This window comes from Ictalurus furcatus, chromosome 3 (genome assembly GCF_023375685.1).
Source record: "Ictalurus furcatus strain D&B chromosome 3, Billie_1.0, whole genome shotgun sequence".
In the NCBI taxonomy this organism is placed as follows: Eukaryota; Metazoa; Chordata; class Actinopteri; order Siluriformes; family Ictaluridae; genus Ictalurus; species Ictalurus furcatus.
Window position 1 is genome coordinate 18,446,181 of NC_071257.1, and position 12,438 is coordinate 18,458,618.

The window sequence follows — 12,438 nt, forward strand, 5'->3', positions numbered from 1 at the left end:
AATTCTTAGAAATTACAGGAAAAGAAGACAAAAATAAGGTCATTACTACCGCCTTTTTATAACGCATGCTGAAATAAGACAACATTTACACCTACATATTTTGTCTATTTAAATTAAGACTTTTAATGATCTTTTATTGAGCGTCATTGGATGTTCTATCTCTGTTTTGCAAACTTCCTCTCTGACCTCCAACTCCTACACTCCTATATGCATGAAAACATCCCACATTTTTTTGTACAGTCCAATCTATACTATCTCGTAATGTAGTAATCATGATTAGATAGCCTTGTATCTTATACTTTATTTCAGAAGAAGGAATTTGTATAAATTCTGTATATGAGAAATGCTACAAAACATTATACGAGAAGTGTGGCAGACTGGAAAGTTTCTGAAACGTAAATAAATGCAAATGTTACTGACTCAGTTCTTTAACATTCAAATCAACCACATACAAGAAGTTATCATTTAAAAATAGCCTTTGTAATGCTGATGCAAAGAGTTGTAAAATGTAAAAAGTGGCATTAGCTATTTTGAGCCCCTTCCTTCTATATCACTCTTCTGAAAGCAAAGCAAACAAAGGAGACATTTATCTCCTAAAAGCAAAACATGGGAAAATGTGACTAATTAATGCTCCTTTCAAGTATAGCTCAGCAAAGCATAGACAATTAAAATAAAGACCAATGTCTTTTTTGAAAACATTACTGAACACAACATACAGATAAAGCTTCTGTGCTTTTAGTGATGTCTATAAACATGCTTATCATTTCTTCATTTTAGGCCCCATTTGGCCACTCAGTATAATTTTAATTCGTTTCTTTTTGCAATACCAAAAGTAAACTGACAATAGTGTCAGGATAAATTGCAAGGAATCAGCAACAGACAATGCCTAGTTGGCTGTTTTCACAACACGTCTAGCATTCAGTCAAAGAATCATTAGTATTAAACATTCAGTTGAACATTTATGTAAAAGAATAAGAGCATAAACAACATGCCACTGAAGAGCATTGTGTAAATTATGGGAAATCCTGGACAAATGTAACATTCACAGTTGCAACATGCATTTTCTCGGTTAAAGTACAAACATGAAAACACATACACATGCCCTTAACTATCCTCTACCTGAATATGATACTTGACCTTTGGCCTGTGTTAAACTCAGTGCACGAAAGCTCTGACTAATCAATTATCTTTCACCAACATAAATAAAACCCTGATTCAGAAGTAACTTTTTGGTTTAGTTCGATGTTTGTATGCATTGAGCCATTGATCATTTATCTTCTGGTTCCAGGTTATCACACTAACTTGACTTCTTATCCTGAGATGCTCACAGAATCTGAGAGGCAATGAAAAGGTAAGCCTACACCTATGTGAGTTATCATAACAAATTACAATCTCTACAGAATGTGACTGTTTTTCAAGTCAAATTATGACCCATATACATTTATCATGGTGCAATGTTACTAAAGATCGGGCTTTAGTAGGTATGCATATATTAGTATATCTTTATATATTTTGGCATGTGTTGATTAGTCAGTGGGCTAAAGAGGACATCATGTCGACAATAAACCAGGACCGGCTAAATTAGGAATCTATACTTTCCCTATTTACAATACAAAATAATGGCAGTTAAAATATAAGCACACTGAAAAAAATAAATTAATAATTCATTGCTGGTTTAGGAAATTATGCCCTTTTAAACAGTTGTGCTGGCTCTCCTGAAAAATGATGCACATACCCACATGTAATCATTACTTCTTGTTACAACTAGAACATGATTTTACATGATTTAGTTAAACTAAACACAAACCATTCATGATTGTCTTCAATTTAACGGAGAAACGGCAGAATGGCAAGATACACAAAATACAGTTATAAGTTATTTGGAGTTAAATTCACAGCTTCTGAGCTCATTGCCACTGAGTATGAAGTGGAGCGTTACAGCTGTGTTGCATCTCCTCCACTAGAAGACAAAACGTCCTCTGTTTTCTTTGTTCCCTGGATGCAAATTGCATTAGAGAGATCCATTCCACAAGAGCATGTATGCAAATCAACAGGTGACCGAATCCCACAGCTACAACAACAACGACGAGTCATTAATTCATTACTTCTTTACTGATACTTGCTTAATAAAATGTTAACTTTAAATTCTAACTCAGCCAACAATTTTCTATGGGTGATGTCATTTGTGAATGTTGTGTTGGAAAAGCTGGCATGCTTTCGGAATGATGCACATCGTCAATTTTCATACCACTACTTTGATAAGAGCAGTCCACAAGAGCATGTATGCAAATTCCACAAGAGCATGTATGCAAATCAACAGGTGACCGAATCCCACAGCTACAACAACGACAAGTCATTAATTCATTACTTCTTTACTGATACTTGCTTAATAAAATGTTAACTTTAAATTCTAACTCAGCCAACAATTTTCTATGGATGATGTCATTTGTGAATGTTGTGTTGGAAAAGCTGGCATGCTTTCGGAATGATGCACATCGTCAATTTTCATACCACTACTTTGATAAGCAAATGATCTCTCCATTAAGCAAAAGAAGCACTAGTATATTCAGGCCCTTTGGCAATCGGGAATTGGTAGCCCACTGTGCTGAACAGTTCTGATACACAGGCTTTTTGTTTTTGAGCTCCCAGCTGTGAAAATGTCTTTCACATGGAAATGTCTTCCATATACAGCATGCTGTGTTAATATGCAAGATTCTGAGTTAACAGCTTAAAGGAACAGGTTTTTTTTTTTTTTTTCCATTCAGTTCTCTGATTAAGTTTGAGTTTAGATGAATCGAGGCAGCGTTTTTAACTGGGGTTCTCTGCTGACAATCCTTCCCATTTCTTAAATGCATTTGCTATAGCATGCAACTCTATTGAACAAAAAATAAAGACTCAAAAGTTCTTTACATTAGTTCTGATTTCTTACACAGCTGGGATTAATAGAATAGTCAGCATCCTTGCTTCCCAAACCTCGTCCCCCTGTCCTGCACATTTCAATGTTTTCCCTTCTCCAAACACACCTGACTGAACTAATCAGCTAATTAACAGCCCTTCACGAGTTGAAGTGGGTGTGTTAAAGCAGGGAAAGTCTATGTGCAAGACATGGGGTATTCCAGGACCAGCCTTAGGAGCCTGTGCGCTATACTATACCGCTTGTTAGACTTGTGATATGGCGAATGATAAAGCACAGAAACTCGACGGAAGAAATTCGCTTTAGAGTAAACCTACTTTGAACTCTTGGAGTAGAAGGGTAGAGTTACATGGTTCAGGTCCTGGATGTTGAAGGCGGTGGGCTCGGCGGAGATCGCCTGCCTCTTGGTGCGCTGCTGCTCCTGCTCGTTGTCTTTGTGCACGTGCTGAGTGGCTGGCCGGATCACGGAGCGATATTTATCCAGCTCGTTCTGTAGTTTCTGAATGAGCTCGTCCTTCTGGTCCAGTTCAAGCTCAAGTTCATCAATGAGCGCATCTCTCTGCCTCAGCTCTTCGATCTTCTCCTGTAACGCGTACTGCAGGTCCCTCAAAGTGCCCATGGCTCACGCGCTCTCTCGCGCTCTCTCTCTCTCTCTCTTTCTCACGCTCACTCACCCACCCGCGCGACAATTTTCCAACTTTCTCACAGATGCTTCAGTATTTTCACTCACAGAAAACAACGCGCTTTTATTTATTGCAACCTAAAGGAACAGCGAAGTGGGCTGTTCGAGAAAAGCAGCGCAGTCCGCGTGTATCTGTGCAGGAGAATGTGGAGTGTCCTCGCGCTGCTGTGACAGTTCCCGCTCTTTCGCGCGTGCGTCATACAGCGCGGGACTCCTCACGCCAAAGATTCCTCTACTTCGGGCAAAAAGCCAAACTACATGTGCTACTACCTTGCTAACTAGTACTTAAAAGAGTACGTCATCAGGTTACCATAGGAACCATAACAGCACGCGCGTCTTTACGACGTACGATCAATAGTGCAATTATGTCGGTTTGGAGGTTTTTGACAACTGGGGCATGCTAAATACATCACTGGCCGAATTTCCGTGTTTCTCCCAGTAGGTTCTAATAATGGCATTATCACATGGCAACTAAATCATGACACTGATACAGTTAAAGAAAGAAAAAAAAGGTGCCGGGTGAATCTGCTTTCTGCAACCCGTTGATTGCTGATATTCTTAAAAGTATTTTTCGCATTGGAACATTTTTTTTAATTACATTTATCTAGGCAAATGAAGGCTTGGGTCTATGCATACATTTGCATATTTATAATACAATCAAAAATTCAGTCTTTGGGTGAAATTATTAATTGTGAAAGTGCCCTCAAGACCTTTAAGCACAGTTTATTTGAATATCGCTGGTTTATGGATTTTTAAAAAGTGACAAAGTGGGCGGAGCACAAAAACTTAAAAAATCTGAAAATATGGTGGTGCAACTGCACAAAAGTTGTGAAAAAGATCATTTTTTTAATTGCTACAGTTTAAGTTGTATATGTTATATATGTAATATATCATATATAATCTTGCAGTATATGTAATGATGTCCCAGAACCCATTACACAGCTTGGATGAATAGAGTAGTCTGTGTGAGAATGAATCATTAACAGTAAGCCCTATATGCTTATGGTCCTCATTGTGGGGACTCTTGAAAATGTTTCTATATTTAAAGAACTGGTCTGGGTTTTGTGGTTAGAAAGTTCAGGTTCAGAAAACACACTTGCTTAATAGCCTATGCGCAATGTTTGAATGGTTTGATTATTATTATTATTATAAAATAAAGCTTTGCTGCGATTATAAGGGGGTCTGTGGAAATGTTTTAACACTAGAAGGGATCCCTGTAGGCAAAAGTTTGAGAACCACTGCTGTATGCATTTTGAAGTGACTATTGCTCTATAAAATGGATGAAACTGGAGACAGGCTGAAGCACTTTTAAAGCTGGAACACCATAGGTTTCATAAACTGGCTTTAAGGGAATAGGGAATTCTGTATAGAGATTAGTGGACAAAGAGATGTGAAATTTATGTCTGTGTGACAAAGGTCCAAAGGCACCCTCTGGTGTACAAACTACTTGAATGTCAATTTTCTATTTGGATGTCTTTTATCTCTTCACAAAAGTGGGTTATTAGAGAGGTTTTTAATTCAATCCTGGGACACCATGCATTGCACAATTTTGGATTTCATTCACACTAAACTATCTGATTGAGCTCATGGTGGGCTTTGACAGTGTCAAAATGACAAACTGCATGAAGTTTTGTGACAGTAGGGAAAACATAAATATGCACAAATAACATATATAACACAAATATGGAAAACACAAATATAGGAACATATAGTTGTGCTCACAAATTAACCTACCCCTTGCAGAATCTGCAAAACGTTAATAATAAAATAAAGAGGACTCATTAAAAATGGTGTTTATTTATGTATTTATTATTCATTTATTCATACTGCTCTAAATAAGCTATTTCGCATAACAGATGTTTACATATAGCCTAGTCCACAAGACACAACAATAACTGAATTTACACAAACGAACCAGTTCGAAAGTTTAATACTGTGTGTTGTTACCTGGATGAACAATGACTGCTTTTGTATTTTGTGATAGCTGTTCATGAGTCCCTTGTTTGTCCTGAGCAGTTAAACTGCTCACTGTTCTTCAGAAAAATCCTCTGGTCCTGCACATTCTTTGCATTTCAAGCATCTTCAGCATCTTTCCAACAGTGGCTATATGATGTTGAGATCCATCTTTTCACACTTAACTTATGCGGCTTATCTTATGTAACTGAAGGGCAGTACAAAATGAAAAAAAATAAATCTTTAAACAAAAATAAGATCCATCCATCTTCTACCGCTTACTCCTTCTTCAGGGTCGCAGGGGAACCTGGAGCCAATCGCAGGGAGCATCGGGCACAAGGCGGGGTACACCCTGGACAGGGTGCCAGTCCATCATAGGGCACAATCACATATACACTCACACACCCATTCATACACTACGGACACTTTAGACACGCCAATCAGCCTACCATGCATGTCTTTGGACTGGGGGAGGAAACCGGAGTACCCGGAGGAAACCCCCGCAGCCCAGGGAGAACATGCACACTCCACACACACACGGCCCTGGCGGGAATCGAACCGCGGACCCTGGAGGCGTGAGGCGAACGTGCTAACCACTAACCACCGTGCGCCCCCACAAAAATAAGATATTTAAACAAAATAATAAATTACACCAATAATCCTGTTCAAAAGTTTACATCTCCCTGGCTCACACATGTGTTACCTTCTTGAACATCAGTGAATGTTTGCACCTTTTGTAATAATTTTGTATGAGTCCCTCAATTGTCCTAAGTGTGAAAAGATCAACATCATAGGCACTGTAGAAAAGGGGTCAAATATGCTGGAAAAGCAAAGAATGTGCAGGACCTGGAGGATTTTTAACTGCTCATGACAAACAAAGGACTCATGAACAACAATCACAAAACATAAATACTGTTGTTGATCATTCAGGTAACAACACACAGTATTAAGAATCAAGGGTATGTACTTTCAAACTGGTTCATTTGTATAAATTAACTTTATGCAAACATCTGTTATGTGAAATAGCTTATTCAGGGCAGTACGAAATAAAAAACAAAATGCAATTTTAATGATCCCGCTTAGGTTTTTTAAATTATTAACATTTTGAAGATTCTGCAAGGGGTATGTAAACTGTATATATACGTGTGTGTGTGTGTGTGTGTGTGTGTGTGTGTGCGCGTGCAGAGGTTCAGGGATAGCTGGTATGTGTTCTACAAGCTACAGAAGCTTCATGGTGAAAGATTTCCATGGCACATGAAAATACCCAGATGCCATGACAGACTTATCAGGGAGGTACAATAAAAACAATAAAAATAAAAAAATAAACCAAAAATAGCAGAACATGACTGTTTCCATCTGGAATATTCTGTGTGTGTTTGTGTGTGTGTGTTTGTGTGTGTGTGTTTGTGTGTGTGTGTGGGTGGGTGTGTGTGTGTGGGTCGGTGGGTGGGTAGGTGGGTATTTGACTGATGCCTTGAGACTTTACTAACCACAAAATCAAGGTCCTGCCATGGCCATCCCAGTCACCTGACTTGAAACCCACAGAAAACCTGTGGGGTGAACTGAAGACAAGAGTCCACCAGCGTGGACCTGACAATTTGAAGGATCTGGAGAGATTCAAGTCCCTTGCCATGTATTCTTCAAGCTCAGGCATTATAGGAGAAGACTCAGAGCTGTTATCTTGGCAAAGGGAAGTAGCACAAAGTATTGACTAAAAGGGTGCCAATAATTGTTGCATACCTATATGTAAAAAAAGATTTTTTTAAATAAACCTGTGTTGTGTTTGCAATTGTTTGATATCTATGAGAGCAGAGTATTTTTATATATATATATATATATATATATATATATATATATATATATATATATATATATACACACACACACACACACACACACACACACACACACACACACACACACACACACACACACACACACACACACACACACACACACACACGTGGGACAGCTGTGGCTCAGGTGGTAGAGAGGATTGTCCACTACTCATAGGGTTGGCGGTTTGATTCCCAGCCCACGTTACTCCACATGCCGTAGTGTCCTTGGGCAAGGCACTAAACCCCAAGTTGCTCTGCTGCCATTGGTGTGTGAGTGTGTGTGAATGGGTGAATGAGACACAGTGTAAAGCGCTGTGGATAGAAGTGCTATATAAGTGCAGACCAGTTATGTACAGACACACACGCACACACATATATATATATATATATAAGTATAGTTTTCTATCTGTCCTTCATAAAATCTCTCTCAGGCTTTAAATTTCACCTCTACAAACTCTTCTTGCATGGCTCTTCCTCTGTAAATCGATGGTAAGGGAATCTGTTGTAATATGATGATTGCTGCTGTTCACTGGTGCCACAGACCCACAACAGCCAGTGTTCTGTCTCTGACCTCTGAATCTCTGACAACTGAACAAACAGCAAGGCCTGGATTGGATGGCACCTTGGGATATCAGGGGATATAACTGGGGACAGATTATAGTTTTTTTTTTAAACATTGCTAAGCAACTAATCACCCAACTGCTTAATCTAAATGGTCATTTGATACAGATAAGCCCATCTGAGTGTGGTGAACTGGTATGCAATTCTGAACAGATACTGTGGACATGAAAGGTTCCAATGAATAATAAAAGCCATCTGTAGCTTCCATAATGCTGCTTGACTTGGCATAAAGAAATAAAGCATGGAGTATTTATTGGCTGGGACAGTGGTGACAAATCTCTGCACTCTCTAAGAGACCACCATGTAACATAGCCTCTGCATTCTGCATTTTGTCTGTAGTATCACATATGTCACAGCACATAGTCATCCAATAAAAACAATCAGGTCATGTCCTCTCATGTCCCAAACTCTCTCTTTAGGGACCTGTTCATCAAAGATACGATACTTTTATTGCTTTTTTGCCTAATTATCGTTCTGTAAATTTTAGGTAAATGCTCTGAAAATAAACATTTGGAATACAGCTGTTTCTCAAACATCTTGTGACCTCCTCTTTTTTTTTTTTTCTTTTTTTTTTTTGTTTTATAACTGTTGATTCTCAAAATTCTTTCAGAGTTTGGACAAAGTTTGGCTGGCCTTGTCAAGACTAAAGATGTTTTCTGTCTCCATATTTGTGTGCGTCGAATAGGTTCCAAAAAAGATGTTGCTCTCTTGTTTACAAGAAGATATGACTGTGGGGGAAAAAAACACTGATGCAGAACTAGTTAGCACGTTGTGACTTAAACGAAGAAGGAACACGTACAATATGACTATTTGACTCACTTTAAGGGGCATAAATGTTTTTTAAAGTCCTTATGTAAATGAACAATCCAATTTTTTTCGTGTGGCAGTAAAATTGTTTACATTCTCTGAATTTTACCTGCTTCACGCACTTCCAGCCTGAAAACTGCTTTGTTCATCTGAAAGATCAAAACCAATACAATATGGGGTTGCTGCCCTCTTGTGGTATTTTTTTTATTAAGCAAGATAATAATAATAATAATAATAATAATAATAATAATAATAACGAGCCCAGGGATATTCTGCATGATTAAATCACTATTATGCCACTCTCAGGTGTAAAAACCACCTGCGTGTCAGAAGGATAAGTGTAATCTAGCAGAAGTATTTTATTTTATGGCTTGAGTTTATTTGAACTGCTTCAATACTTTCTTTAATAGCCTATGTGGACAGATCTTATCTGACATTAGCAACTAACTTCTCTAATACCTTATGGCGCTTGGCTGAGAACCTAAATCTCACCAAAAAAATGGCTTAGGTTTTATTGGGATCTAAGAACTTAACGTCATCTATATTTTAACAAACATTAGATCCCATTAGAAATTAAAGTGTAATTTTCCTTGGCACTGCGTACATCTGGGTACATCTCAGTTATATGGGAAGGTGTGTGGTCTTTAAGGTGCAATCATGTGCAGTATCTTAGGTTATTATTTAAATTATAAAGATATATACTAAACGTAGGCCTACAACTGATGTAACATTTATGGTAGCACACCAGCAACTAGGAAAAGTACACATTGGCACTCTTATTTATGAGACTGCAGCGTTGTTTTTGACATAGCTGGACATGCCTGTGTAATATTATGAAGTATTTTAGTTCCAGCAGTTCTTCCTATTATTATTTTTTTTATAGCAACAATGTCATGCAATCACATCTAATACCTAAACTGGTGCATTTCCGTCAGATTGTTATTCGTGCACATTTCATGTAAATATGTGTGGTTTAAAATGTTTTATTTTTTTTTTAAAGTCAGGCCAGAAACTGGAGGAAGGGGGTTGAACATATGGTGAAACAGAGCACTTTCTAATGGCGTATTAAATATCCTCAGACAGGCTCTCGGGCACTGCGCGTTTAGACCCTAAAAGCCGATAATGTACGAAGCTTCCTGTGCTCGCTGCCCGCTGGGAACACGATGATGGTTTGGATCAATTATAGACTCTCATTCTTCCTCTCACTCCCCCCTTTCCCTGCTACACAAAGATGCGCGGTCATCATCAGCGCATGAGAATGAAAGAGCTGCACCATTCATGCCCATCATTTACAACAGAAAAGAAACTCAGCACTGATTTAGTTGCACGGTGTCAATGAAACATACAGAAAGATCAGCAATTAAAAAAAAAAAAGTTCCAAAACACTAAAGACATCACAGAAGTTAGGATAACTGCGTGTAAACAGCACGCTGTAATAAGTGCATTATGACAGCTCTGAAGGCTCACCTTTCAGATTTGGCGAATTTGCGGAAGCTTTGCGTCGTTAAATCCTGGTGCGTTTGTGGCTCGGCTGAAATGCCCTGTGCGCGCCGCGTCCTCGGCTCGATCACTTGCGCGCTCGGTAAGACGGACTGACACTTGTGCAGTTTCCGCTTCAGCTCGTGCATCTCATCCTCTCGCTCTGTCAGGCGCCTCTCCAACTCCCGAATTCTCTCCTCCTTCAGAATCAAGATCTTGGCAAAGTCTTCCTCCAGGTCGCTCATCTTTAAGGCGCGCCAAAAGTTTAATCCCGCAAGCGACAACGAGAGTGAACAAAATTACACCACAAGAAAAGAGCTCGCTTTTGAAGGCAGGAGTCTGGTGTGGAACAAGGGAGCGGCGTCGATGGTCCACGTGTTTGCGCTCGATCGAACTCACCGGGAGAAGAATGAGACAGCGGCGGAGACGCAGGGCGCTGATGGGGATGATGATCACCTCTCATCCAGAGAGCAATTCTGTCACTTTACACACACACACACACACACACACACACACACACACACACATACACATACACACGCACGCAAGGAGAGAAGGATCGCTGCCGTTTCTGATTAGTCATTCATTTCCGGGATGAAGCAAATCTGGAGTTACTGAAACCCTCACTCAAAATCTCAACGTCGAGCTAAACTCAGAGCTCGGCGCCTCGGACGGGTCACGTGGTGTAAAGGATGACGTAGCTGAATGTAACTCGACTCGACTGTTATGAATTGTGTTGTGTGGGCTAATATTCATTTAGACGTTGACTCGACGGCAGAATTTTGTCTTATGAGTAGGACAAAATGGTTATCGTGTAATCTGTGCATGAGCTACTTTTCCTTTCCTTTCACCTAAAGTGAAGAGACTAGGCTGTCTGTTTCAAAAGTCTACAGAAGACACTCAGGAAACTGTGTAGACTGTGTAATGACCGGGGTCAGAAAAAGTGCTCATCAACGCTCGGGTCACTTAAAACTCCTAACAAACACGAGGTCTATTTACTCACAATTCCTGAAAGTGTCATTAAAACCCAGAGACAGAGAGAGAGAGAGAGAGATTGTGAAGTGAGTCAGGGAAAGAGAGACAGACAGACAGACAGAGAGAGAGAGAGAGAGAGAAAGAAAGAAAGAGAGATTGTAAAGTGAGTCAGGGAAAGAGAGAGAGACTGTAAGTAGGAATGTCTGTAACTTTAATAATAAGCTTAATAAATAAAACGTTAAACTTCTCATAATAACGTGTGCAAAGCATTTTCCAGACATAATTTTAGAATTACTTCATGGCTGAAAACATCATCATTAAATAGGAATGATGAGAAACAATGGATGGATTAATTTAATTTAGAATATGTAAGGATCTCACTAATTAATTGAAAATATAAATATAAAACTGTGGTTATTACATACATGTTGTATGCATGTTGGCCATATTGACTTGACCTATTTGGTTACAAACAAAAGCCATATGTCTGTTTATTAAACAATAGTTTAGGTACAGTAGATTGGATTTATAATACAGAGTGTCCCAGATAGCCTTTAAGAAAGCCTTTGACAAAAGAAGAACATATTGAAATCATTCTCATGGCTGGATCGGGAAGCTGTTGCAAGGTTGTGATGGACTTTAACAGGAAACATGGCAAGCACATCACACACGACACTGTTGCCAAACTTATTAACAAATCCAAAAAGACTGGAAATGTTTCGGACCAACCGAGAAGTGGACGCCCACCAACATCCACTGATGAAGGCACAACCAATGTGGTGCTGGTGTACATAGTACCCTAACAGTATATGGATATTTTTTGGGACACCCTGCATTAATAAACAGAGTAGTTTAGGCTTTGTTGTGTATTTCATTATAATCAAAAGTACATTCTCTCTCTCTCTCTCTCTCTCTCTCTCTCTCTCTCTCTCTCTCTCTCTGTTTGTATCACCCTAGTGCCCTAGTGGTACTATGCAGTAATGCAGTGTTCCCTTGTTCACCTGAGGGACAGATAAGATTACAGGTGTTTGAGGGTGAACTCCAGGGTAAGAGCAGGAGCAGACATTACTCATCTCATTCTTGTTACACTATCCAAAGCCAAGATTTAATGGACCAGGTGACACCGGTGTCACCTCTCAATCAGTCCTGCCACTTGAATGAGATGCAGG

At 39.2% G+C, this 12,438-nt stretch overlaps 1 protein-coding gene across 2 annotated transcripts in view; it reads right to left on the reverse strand.

Moving 5' to 3' along the window:
- prkg1a (protein kinase cGMP-dependent 1a) overlaps positions 1 to 10,931 on the reverse strand; it is an 84,513-nt gene extending 73,582 nt beyond the window's left edge. Inside the window, exon 1 of one of the 2 annotated variants that reach the window (XM_053621215.1) lies at positions 10,283 to 10,931. In XM_053621215.1, coding sequence (XP_053477190.1) covers positions 10,283 to 10,539 — 257 coding nt within the window. In that variant the 5' untranslated portion in view covers positions 10,540 to 10,931. Of the gene's footprint in view, positions 1 to 3,231; positions 4,049 to 10,282 lie in introns of those variants that run through there. The other variant, XM_053621213.1, reaches the window with a different exon arrangement.
- Positions 10,932 to 12,438: the final 1,507 nt, after the last annotated feature.